At 44.5% G+C, this 12068-nt stretch overlaps 1 protein-coding gene across 1 annotated transcript in view; it reads left to right on the top strand.

The window, feature by feature from the left end:
* The window catches only part of VPS8 (VPS8 subunit of CORVET complex), a 53499-nt gene that overhangs the window by 27186 nt on the left and 14245 nt on the right, over positions 1–12068 (top strand). The window contains exons 19-23 of the mRNA XM_059822354.1: positions 589–692; positions 1662–1723; positions 2364–2383; positions 3208–3290; positions 10773–10853. Coding sequence (XP_059678337.1) covers positions 589–692; positions 1662–1723; positions 2364–2383; positions 3208–3290; positions 10773–10853 — 350 coding nt within the window. The remainder of the gene's footprint in view (positions 1–588; positions 693–1661; positions 1724–2363; positions 2384–3207; positions 3291–10772; positions 10854–12068) is intronic.

Raw genomic sequence — 12068 nt, 5'->3', positions numbered from 1 at the left:
TTACTCTGATCTCTTGCAAGATCAGAGTAAACAAAATGAGATGGATTTTCGTGTGTGTGTGGTCATCTGCCCTGTTAGCTCTTTGGATTGTGACTGGTACCCTTACCGGCTCACCAGACACATTTCCGATGTTAGAATCCATTCAAACTCATTACTGAGCTTTGGCAGGCATTAGAGATGAACAGTGATGCGAGACATCTGGAGGTAGCTTTTTTTTTGAAGCAAACTTCTCAGACAAGTAAGGATGTTCTGCCTGCAGAAAATGAGTACATGCACAGGTGCCCTGTTCACTAGCCCAGGGACTCATGGGCACCTAATTAAATGCAGTGCCCATATTTGTTACTTAATTATATCCTAAACCCCAGCTAAGATCTTCCTTATTCGATTACATGAAATATTTTATATGCCCAATTTATTGTGCTATTCAGGAAGAGTGCCAAAAATCAGGACCTGTCTGTATAATTTAGTTGCTTGCTGCAGTGAGCAGATTTTAGAACAACAACATGATTTTATTTTGCAGAATGATTGGGAGTTAATGTATCTAATGTTTTTTATAATTGCGGTTTGGTTTTCCCCTCCAAAACTTAGGCTCAGCCGAACTCCCCTTGCTAGAAAACATTGAAGATACTTTAATGAAAACAATTGCCCTTTGCCGGAGGAATTCACACAATTTAGACCAGCAACAGCGAGAGGTAAGGTAATAAAAAAAAAAAGTATCACTAAAATCAACAAAGGCCTCTGCATGTCCTGAAACTTTCTCTTCACTCTTCTTTTCCCCGTCTAGTGGATACCGATATGTCCTAAGCAGTCATTGTTTTCCTCTGCCTTATGTTGTTCTTGCAGTGGTTCAGGTTTTAGACCCCCAAGAGAGAAACCCTCACTTGTAAGGGTGGACCACAAAATAAAGTGCGTATCAGCAGTGGAGAAGCAGATGACACAATATCCTTTCCCCCATTTTTAGCTCCAATTGAAATTTTGGCTTGAATGTCAGACACTAAAGAAGGCATAGTAAGGTTTGAGCCAACTTTATGGCGGCACAAAGTTGATGCTGTTCTCACTGTGGCTGCAGAATATTGCTGTTCTGAATATGTTCACAAATCCTGAATTTAATGTCAGCCTGGTCTTTGAGGGGTGGAGACAATACAGCTGGCTTCCCCAGTGCAATATTATGTGAATTTTCACAACTCCTGGATCCTGCCTGGAGCATTTAGATGCCCCTTTCCAGCTGGGATCCATTTACTGTGCTACCCATTCCGTAAGCAGTCTCTACACCACAGAGTTTGCGTCTCACATGGAGAAGTAGTGGGGAACTGAATGAATAAAAGTAGATTTCTTATGTTGTCACAATTCCAGTAAAGAAACAGGTGAGAACGGAGAAGAGAGAGCCACAGGAGCCAAAGGTCTTCTGTGCTTAGACCCCAATGAAATAGTATGTTAGTCTAAGATACAAGCAATCTAGACTAAAAGCAGATCCCTAAGTGCTTTGCTCTGAGGTTATTTTAACATGTTTCAGTCCTGTTCCATTGCAGTCATGAGAAATGTAGTTCCGTTCTTCAGAATGTGGAAGTGAGTCTTTGGAAATGGACTCTGACACTGGTCACAGCTCATTTTTCGTACTGCCGTCTTCTTACTGGTTTTTTCCTTGCATTCGATTATTTCAGGCCCTCTGGTTTCCCCTGCTGGAGGCTATGATGTCCCCACAGAAATTATCTGGTTCTTCACAGTGTCGATACTCCGAATGTAAGTATTTTTAGCCTTTGCGACCCCAAATACTAATCAAAAGCTGTGTGCTGTCTCTCCTCCTCTACCGAATGAATAGAAGAAAAGCGGTTTTGTTACTCAGTTCCTAAATTCACTGCTCCCGCAGTACATCTGAACTGCAGTGGCTGTAGAACTGAGTTCAGGTTGGACATTTGGTAGGCTGCAGCTGTCAGATACCTTTTTTTTTTTTTTCTTTTTTAAGTCCTGAGTGGAAGAGGAACCCTACCATAGCCTCTGCTCATAAGCTGGTTTCATTGAGAATGGTCTCTGTGAAAAAGCCAAGGCGCACAGCCTGTACAAAGGCTTTCTAAGCTGGAAGTAGGTTGCAGCCTGCGCTTGGGAACCTCCAACATAATACCCTGTCATTTTCCATGCCTAGCCTTTTTGTGCGCTTATCCCTGCACCTGGCTGTTGTATATAAAGTCAGTAGAACTTGGATACACCAGCTAAATTCTCTACTCCAGTTCTAGTGCCCTGAATCTGTTGTGGGTGTTAGCAGCACATCTCGAAAAACCTCCCTTTATGGGAGACTTAAGACGAGTTAAAAAGTGGCTTAGATACTGTGGTTCTGGGAGAGAGTAATATCTTTTGGTCCATTCCAGCCCTGTGCTCCACAGTGATTGTAGTTGTGCGTGGTTGAGGATGATAACATATTACAAGAAAGCGTGGTGGTTATCATGCTGTCCGTCCTCCCTCTATTCCTTTCCTTCCAGTGACCATTAGCTATATCTGGACTCCTGGGGATAGTCTTGCAGAGATCAGTAACCCAAAAATAAAAATCGGCCCTCTTCCCTCAACTCATCTTTTCATCTAAATTCAGAACATCCCCTAGATTATCCATTTTTGGGAGCTAATGCCTGCAGAAAAGTAATCATCTGAAGTGATACCAGAAATGATGAGAGGATAACACACTTGGATCCTGCGTAACTATTTTGTTTTCATTCTTAATGTGCATACTTCCCCAACTGCTCTAACTGCTCCCCACAAAGAAGCTGAATCGCTGGATCCACACATATCTCAGTATTGGCTCTTACTCTGGGGAACTGGGGGTTGAGGAACAAGTTTCATGCGAAGGTTAATGCCAGGAAGTTTTAGAGTCTGTGGGACTATAACATGGACAAGGCATCCAAACTGGTTTTTGGTAGCGGTAGGAAAAGATGAACGGCAGTGCTACCAAGTAAGTCTCAAAATGTGACTGTTTACTGTAGGCAGGGTGTGGGAGGGGAAGGGACAGCATCGTGGTATCGAGAACTTTTAAATATACCTTCTAATACAAACAGCTGCGTGTGCTTAGCGCAAAACATATGCGGCAGAAAAAAAGATAAAAACCGTTTTTGAACTAGAAAACATGAACTGAAATAAAACTCCCTTAATCTGAACGATTGATCTCTCTTTACTCCTTGAATCCTAATGAACTGCTGGTGGCTTTTACGTTTGCTATTTCAGCTTTGAAGAGTTTGACAATGCAAGTGCTGAACAACATGGCTGCATTTATCGCTCTTCCTTCAATCCTGCAGAGGATTCTACAGGTGAGTTTCTGAAGAGAAGCAGCTTTTACCAAGCTGTGACACGCAGTTATTGGGAAGAGCTGAACACATTCTTGATGTGATAGCAATTTCCATGTTGTTAAAGATCAGATTAGCTAATTGTCTGGCTCGAAGTATGTCAATAAAAGTTCAGCTGGTGAGATATAAGTTGGAAAAGCTGATAGAATGACCTGGGAGACTTGATGCTCTGAGGAGACATGTGGGAACACATAGACCTGTGAGAAGATAATTAAGGTAATTTCGGCAAACCAAATGAAATATTATCTCAAAGGTTGCAATTACTTTGAACTGAAATTTTGCAGTTTTAAGGGCAAAGCCACTATGAATTTCTCAAAACTTGGAACTAAATTTGTTGAAATTCATTTAGCTAAGGCTCTGGGATGGACAGTTGTGAAAACACTGAAGCAAAGTTTGTAGGCTTTGGAGAAAGAGATCAAGATTGGGCCATTTTGATGGATGGTGCAATGTATTATTTTAGATATGTTCGTTAGTGAGCGGCAAACATGTTGTAGAAGAGCTGATTTCAAAACGGGATCTTGGGTTGAGCGATCACAAGCAGATATGATTTGTTAATTTGCAAAACAGATGAAAGATGAGGTTGGGATTTAATAGCAAGCCTTGAGAAATGCAGAAAATGAACTAGAGAAATGGTCTGCATTGTGGAGTGGAATGATTGAAGGGTTGAGAAGGTGTTGAATTACTCTTCAAGGTTTCTATTCCAGATGAGAGAAGAAAACGTAGAAAAGGGCTTACAGGCTTCTCAGGGTGAACACACACCTCTAGCAAGCTATTAGTTCCATCTTAATGTTATGCACAATCTTGGATTTTGGAAAAAATGATAATTAAAGACAGTGAAAAATGTTGTAAAAGAGTGGATAGAAAGCGTGATCAAATGAAATACGGTTTTATCAAAGGTAAAAAGTGTCGAGCAAACTTAATGCCTCTTCAATAACTTATTTTGTCTAGTTTTACCTGGGGCATTAGATATAGTTTCCTATTGAGCTTTGTTTGATGTTTAATGTAGGCAGGAAATGATCAGAAGCTGTGAATGAGTAAGTGGGGAGGTTGACAGGGAGGCTTTCCTTCGTTACGTTGAGAATTACCAGAATGGGGCGAGAGGCAAGCCAGCGACCACTGTGAAGATAACACAGCCGGGAGGTATTACAGTGTGGACGAAGACCCTGTTCTCCCTTGAAAAGAATAGCAATTCTTATTCGCAGTCTTCAAGTATTTCATCCCATTTCTGTTCTTACAGACTCTTTTAGCAGAAATAGAAAATCCCTTTTCTAGAGGCTGGCATTCATGTTCTGGAGGCAAGAGATGAGTTTATTTGTCAGTTGTACAGGGAAGTGGTTGGTGTGACGGCACTATTGCAAAGGATAATGGGATGTTTACGGTGCATCTGGTGAAGTACTTTTACTAGGGACAGAAATGTGTAAGGCATTATTTAAAGCAGCATGTGCAACTCTGGGTTTGGAGGCGGGGCGGGGGGGTGGAATTGCTCCTGCTCATTCCATTTCCCTGGTCAGCCTTACAAATTCAGTCTGACAAAACAGAGATTTAAAAAGGCAGATGTATTTGTACAACTAGAGCAAAAAATGGGTAGAGATGATGACCTCTTAAAACGTGTTCAGAGAGGAGGACTGAATTCCAGGTAAAGAACGTTAGTATCAGAACTCATAGGAGTAGTAAGTGCTACCTTGTAGCTCAGAAACAGGTGTAGGGAAAATAGTGTCGTAAAATTCATTAGAAGATCCTATGGAAGGGAAGGTGGTATTTATTTACAGGATCTCCAAATAAGTTGACTTTGCCTATTAACACTCATTCTTTTATAGATTTCAGTCACTCACACTCGCCTATCTGCAGACACCTAAGATGTATGGGACTGGGTGATCTGACCTGGATCATTTGTGGGCAGCACAGAGGATGTCAGCCCCTCACTGCGTCTCTGGGGTTCCTCTGGCTGATGATGACTGCTTAGGTTAGGACAGCTTAGTTACATCCTTTAGAAGTTGCTGGCTGTTATAAGGTGGATTTTTGCCTCTGAATCTCACTTAAGCTTCCGTAAATCATAGGGCAGATTGCTGCACGTTTTGTTTTCCCTTGTTTGGAACCTAGGTTTGAAAGACATGTCTGTAGTCTGTTCTGTTGGGCTAACAGAAAAATGGTGCGTGGTATTCTGCAAACTCGTCATCCTCCTCGTATTAGGACATGGGGTCTTGTCCGTGCTGGGCTCTTAGCAGTCTGCTGCCTTCAGTGCTTGACACCCTCCTCAGCTTTGCAGCTGGGAACAGTGTCCTTTGTTACCCAGACAGACCATTCATTTAACCCTTTGTTCCTGTGCTTAAACCCACATGTTTCCATTCACATTGCGTTCGCACCAACCTTTATTTCTGGATTTCTGGGATTGCATTGCTCTAGGTCACTTTTGCTTGTGTGTTTGTAGCTGTGTTGGATTAAACTACTGGTTCAGCACTTGCCCTGGATGCCTGTGGGAGGTTTTCTTTATTTTGGTGCACAGCTCGGCCCTTGCAAGAATGTTGCTTTGAATTCAGCTGGGAAGGTGATGTCGGGAATGGTGATGAGTATGTCTCACTGCATGGCCATGTCCTTCAGTGCCCAGCTCAAGCATTCAGGGGTTCTGAACCCTTGCTGTGTTTGGGATCAGGAAAGAGACTCCTGCTGTGTTAGACAGCAGGGAGCACTGGATTTTTTGCCGTCCTGTGTAGTGTGACCTGTCGTCTGCTTCCGTGGATTATCTGGCAGTGCCATTTAAGTGCCCTGCGGGGAAGAATCACAATATGGCACACGTACATGGTGTTTCCTCGGAACACTGTGTCTCAACAGCTTTCTCAGCTAGAAAGATCTCTATTTTCTTAGCCCTGGGTAGTTATTCCTTTTGCAAAGCTGTGTTGCTGCTCTTTGAAGCCATGTAAAATTGTAAATCCTGGTGCCGAACCGTTCTGTCTTGGCTCTGAGCAGTATGCAGGGCCTCGTTCAAAATGTTATTGACATGCCACTTCAACTGTGACAGTAAGTAAATTCTTAAACCAGCTGTTCTGTGCCCTGGAGAACATACAGCCTTTCCCGAGCCCTCCAAATATTTCTGTGAAACCCAGAATTACAAGTGGTGCTTGTCTGAAAATCCCCTCAAAAGCTGTTCCAACAGAGGTCAAGTCTTGGTGGTAGAGCATAGGTGCACTGGAGTTGCAGGTCTGGAAGGTAGAACAGCTGACCAGGAATTAACTGGGTGATTTTTTGTAAGGTGGATGACAGCAACAAACTGCAGCAGATTATCTTGCCTTTTCTGAAAAGGAATTAGAGTATTCCAATTTTAGGGGACTGGTTTTCTTCCTCTTCTGGGCTTAACTGCTTACAGCTTATACCTTATACAAATGTTAACTTTGCAACCAAAATGCTTTGCTAAAGGGCACCTTGTAAAGGGTTATGACCAGACTGCAGAGCTCCCACAGAAAATAGGTAGGCTCCTGGAATCTGCCTGTTACAGCATATTGATTCAACTTTATATAATTGAAGTCATATGAAATAACGATTGATACGTTTATGTTCTTGCTCATCCTTAATAATGTTGTAAAGTTATTTATTAAGTAGGAAGTCTGAAATAACAGTATTAGGGGAGATACTAGAGGAATCCTCTTGAGCATTAAGAAAAACTCTGTTATTAAGGACGTCAATGCTGTCTGAAGAGGGCTGAAAAGTTGCGTGTTAACTCCCTTACAAAGCTGTAACCCTTCATGAATGTTTTGTAAGGAGATGCAGCTGATGCCTCCTACAAAATGGAGAACTGGAGAAGCCAGAAATTTAAAACCTACCTGTAGGAACCCCAAAGTGGGGAAGGAAAGAATTAATGTCTAAAAACTGTTCCAGAGCGGAAGCGGAAAGATCCAGAAAGCCTTTGCTTAATTTTTTTCTGTCCCTGCTTAGGGCTCTGCCTGGTTGTTTTTTTTTTTTCTTTCCAGTCCTGAAGGTCAACATCGGGATTAGTTTTATGTACAACAGTTGCTCTGTCCCCTTGCAGATGGGGCAAGCTGCAAGTGAATGCGTTTTCTGAGTTCATGGTGCATTTATTAGCACAGTTCTGTGAGTGCTGTTAACAAAGAAAGTGCAATTTCCTGAACCCAGGAAGAAATTGGAAATGGAGGAGACAGAACTGGCTGAAAGGCTGCGTAAGCATCTCTGGCTTGCATCTGGATACCTGCGGTTTTCCTGGTCTGTTTGTTGGTAGTAGCACTGGGCAGTGAGTTTTGGCTCTGGCTTACCATGCTGAGCGTTGCCATGTCCCCAGGGAAATACCAGTCTGGAAACAGGAGCTGTGATCTGTTCCTGGCTTGGTGCAAATGACTGTTATTAATGTGCCATCCCGTACAGTGTATTTGGAGCATGCATAAATTCCAAACTGAGGCAAATTTTATAAGGTGGAATTAATGAAACATAGTCCTCCTTAGAAGTAATTGATCCTACAAGGCTCTTTTGCCTGTAAATTTTGTGGGGGCTGACACCAGCAAATTGGAAGAAAGCAGCATAAGTTGCTGGAAAAGTGAAATTACAGTTCTGGATTTCGTGCTCGAGGCAGGTAGGCAGCTGCAGCCCAGGCCTGGGAAGCACCGTGTAACGGCTGCCGGTGGGAAATGGGCATGAACTTCACCGCTTGCACGTGCCTGCCAGGCTTGGTATAAGGCTTTGCTAGACCGCATGCCTCCTCTTCGGACAAAAGTCCATTCTCTTCCTACCTGCCATTTTTTTAGAGATCATCAAGCGTGACTTGAGAAAAACGGAGCAACTGGAAGTTGGCCCTCATGCTCACGTTCCTCATCTGCGAAACTGTAGGTGGCTCTTTTATTCCTCTGTCTTCGTAGCTCCTCTTCCTCCTCTGTCTCTATCCAGACAAGAAACAAGTTGCTTTGAAAGTCTCTACTTGCAGCTTGGGAAGTTTGAGTTGCTATACATAAATGGGTGCATCTGTACAGTTTGTGAGTTACCTGTTTGGGTTTCCTTGGCCATATACTTGAATGCTTTGCAAAAGTGACTGTGGGGTGGATACAAAAATAACTTGCTCTATGTTATGGATCATGTACATGCTGCGTTGGAAGTCCCGAGTTCCCTGTTGCCCTCCATAATTCATGTGGTGACTCAGGGTAGTGTACTTTCTATGCTGTCGCTTTTAAATTATGCATGCAGAAAGAAAACTTAGTGTTGTTTGAGGCTGTACTGTTCACCTAGTAAAAAAGTAGCCTCTGCAGCATGTCAGGCTCTTCTGTATATTCCATATCTACAGCTGGTTTTGACTCAAGTGCTGTTACTAAGTGCTGTTTTTATTTAGGCTTGAACGTTGGCGTTTCTGCCTGTCACATCTCCTCTAATGACTGTTGTTCAAAAATTGCCTGTCTTGCCTTCTATAGCTGTTTTGGTGATCTCTCTGGGTATCTTGCAGTGTAACTCCCATGCTACTTTAGTCGTCTTTGTCAACTTGCTGCTTCATTCTTGATTCTCCTTTCTCTCCCTTGTTCCCAGTTGCAGCATGGAGTCAGCCTTGCTCCTACTCCTTTTCTCATTCATCTCATCCCAACCTTGTTCATCCAGCTCTTCCTCTTCCTGTTTCCATCATTTTTCTAGTCTCCAGGTTAGTTTCCTTTTCACGTCTTGCCAGTCTTATCTATTTTTGCCAATGTCTTGGCCATTCCACCAGGCAGCTTCTCTCAGCTTCCAGCAGGCTTCCCCCAGGACCCTTCCCCTGCCTCCCCGCAGGGCAAAATGTTTTTTTTCAGGTCCAATTCAATCTGTCAGGTCTGTCAGCTTCGGGGATTTATGTGTTACACAAAGATGAATTCCCCCGATCCACTTTTGAGACATTCCTGAGTAGACTTGTTCTGATTATAGGCACGCATGTGCTTCGCTGGTGCCGGTTTGGGGTGGGGAGGGCACAGCCTTGCTCTTCTGCAGATCAGACTGTCCAGGCCACACGGCTAGAACGAAGCTGGGCTGCGCGGTGTGGATCTCGCCACTGCAGTAGCCAGTAGTAGATCCTGCTACTAACCTGACTCCTCGTCCTTGCTTCCCCTTTATGTTAGATGCAAAGACTGGCTGGATCCTGGCTGGTTAGCCAACAGCTTGCAGGGCATCATCTTTAGGGAAATATCACTGTGTTGCGTTCTAGTCTGATCTTGCTGCTGTTGCAAAGACAATTAGGAGGCAGTTGTGTTCCTGGCACGTGCGTGTTGGAAGTGGTACCATGTTGCATGTTGGTAGGGGACAGGGCACCTCTGCAACTGCACAGAGAGATCTTTCAGGGTCAGTTCTGCCCCGGAGACCCTGGTGCTGGTGGCTGCTGGTGCTGTCGGCTACTAGGAGCTGTCGGCAAACTCTCACCATGCTGTTTGTTGGGCAGGGGTATTTCCTGGCATGGTCTAGTGCGCCCACAAGCAGGAACCTGCTCTTTTGTTATGCAGCGGGGCCTGGCAGGAGGGAAGAACGTTGCAGAAGTCTCTCCCCTCTTCCAGTGCTTTGCCCATCTCTGCCTGTTTGAGAGGCTGTGTGCTGCCACGGAGAGCAGCTCCCAAGGGCTCCCAGAACAGGGAGATGCATCCTAGACCGGAGTTCATGTCCTGCACCGAGCGATGCTTCAGGGGGTCCTGGGGTGGCTGTGGAGGAGAAGGGGATGTTTGGTTTGGAACTGGCCTAAGGAATGTGGTTGAGATGCACCAGGGCAATGACTTGTACCACAACCCTTCACTTGTGCTGCTGGGACACGGAAATAAAGCTGCTCAGGGCACGTGGAAACCACCCCTGCAGCAATAGAAGGGCCCCAGGCCCCTGTTCCCTGGATGATGTTCTGTCATCTGGGATGCGAGACCGGGATTGCCCGGGATTCCTGCCTACTGCGCAGCTGCACAGCCCACTGGGTCTGTGCTCTTTCAGCTGAGGGGGTGTTGAACGAGCTTGGGGGGGTGACCTGTGGATGCAAAGAGACTCCGGAGTGAATTACCGAGCCGGGCAAGAGCACGCTGGGGCCCGGAGCCCTGCGGGCAGCCCAGGAGCTCGCTGACCAGCAGACACCCGTAGCAGTCAGTGTCAAGCGGCAGCACGGATGGAGTTGATGCCTCCTGTGTCGCTGCAGGGTGTTTTCTGCTGTTTTCTTCCATATTCCTCACATGCAGTCAGCTCTTACGTCTCCTGAATGAAGTTTCCAAGGTCGCATCTGAAGTCTTTTGACCCAAGCACAGTAATTAGTATTGATGTTGTCATCTACTCAGTTTTGCTAATTACCAATTTTCCCATCAATACATAGGATTATTCTGCTGTCTTTGTGCATGTACAGCATCTTTAAATCTGGAGTCATAATTTCCGTTTGTGAGGCCAATCTGGAGAAAAAAGAAGGATTAAAAAAAAAAAGCCAGAATGGTCATATCCTGTGATTCAGCTGCAGCTTTTCATTTCTTCATGCAGGATCCAGTTTATGGAAAAGGGAAACTTGGAGAAATTCAAGGACTTGTCCTGGGAATGCTGGACACGTTTAACTATGAACAAGTAAGTTGCATGCATTTCTGTTCTGTCCACTGCTGTATACAGGGATTCCTTTTAGCTATCTAGCCTACTCCTGTCTCTCATTTGCCATTTCTCTCTGCAGGACAAAGTAAATGGATGTGCAAGTGATTTATATTTGTGTGACTGGGGGAAGGGGAATGAGTTTATATTGCCCACAGACAAGATTGCAGGTGAAGGGACTGACAGGTACATGGTGAACACCTCTGTAGTTCAGCTTTATGTTAAATGTACTGGAAGGATAAACATCTGCTTTTTCTCCAGCTCGTCCTGCGGTTAGGGATTCAAAGGCACAAACCCAATATGTTTTGTCTTTTTACGTGGTTTTAATAAGAGCTTTTTAAATTAGGCTGTTTTGCCACTTCCCAATGGTACTGCTGCACTTTCTTTGTCACCCGATGACCCTTTGACACTCGATGTCACCTTTATCACACTGCTGCCTTTCTCTGTCCCATCTCAAATCCCAGGCGGTCTCCAAACTTCAACAGTTTTAGAAAACTCCTTTTCCCCAAAGCAGAATGCACAGTCTTCCTCCAAACTCGCCCTCCCTCGTTCTGCCTACCGTATGGCACTACCATCCTAGCTACTGCTCAGGCCTCCATGCCACAGCATCCACTTTAAAAATAAAATGGGAAATAACTTTACTGTAGAGGGCTGAACATAAAGAACCGTCATCTCTGTCTGGGTTCTCGGGGAGAGGTCTGCTCTGAGCAGCACAGGTCCTGTGTCATTGCTTGGCAGTCATCGGGTACATGCTGCATGTCACATCTGGACTAGGCCAGATGTGAACCACTGGTGCAACCTCTGCAGCCTTTTGTGAGTTGCTGCTGCAGAGCATCAGTAGATCACGGACCGGAGCACCTAGGCCTGATGCCTGCTGTTACTGAAAGAAGCACTGACTGCTAAAAACTGAGGATATTTTGCTTTTGGCTCTTCAGAAAGGGAAACCTCAGTTGGGAAGAACTAGCAGATGAGAAGTTCAGCGGTTTTTTCATACTTTAATTGCCATAGTGCATTTGGGCTTTGATTTTTATCAGCGTGTTTCTACTAAAACAGAGGATGTAAGCAGTAGCTTAGCAGGTAGAGGGGGGGAAAAAAGGAGGGTCTGGTATGGAAGATGACAAAATGAGCCTACCATGCCTCTCTTAATGCTCTTTGACAAAAATCAATAAAGCACTAATCTATTTAAGAGTGAAAAGG

This window comes from Gavia stellata, chromosome 11 (assembly GCF_030936135.1).
Source record: "Gavia stellata isolate bGavSte3 chromosome 11, bGavSte3.hap2, whole genome shotgun sequence".
NCBI lineage: Eukaryota > Metazoa > Chordata > Aves > Gaviiformes > Gaviidae > Gavia > Gavia stellata.
Note: the sequence above shows the minus strand (reverse complement) of the source record. Positions and strands in the feature narration are given on the sequence as shown.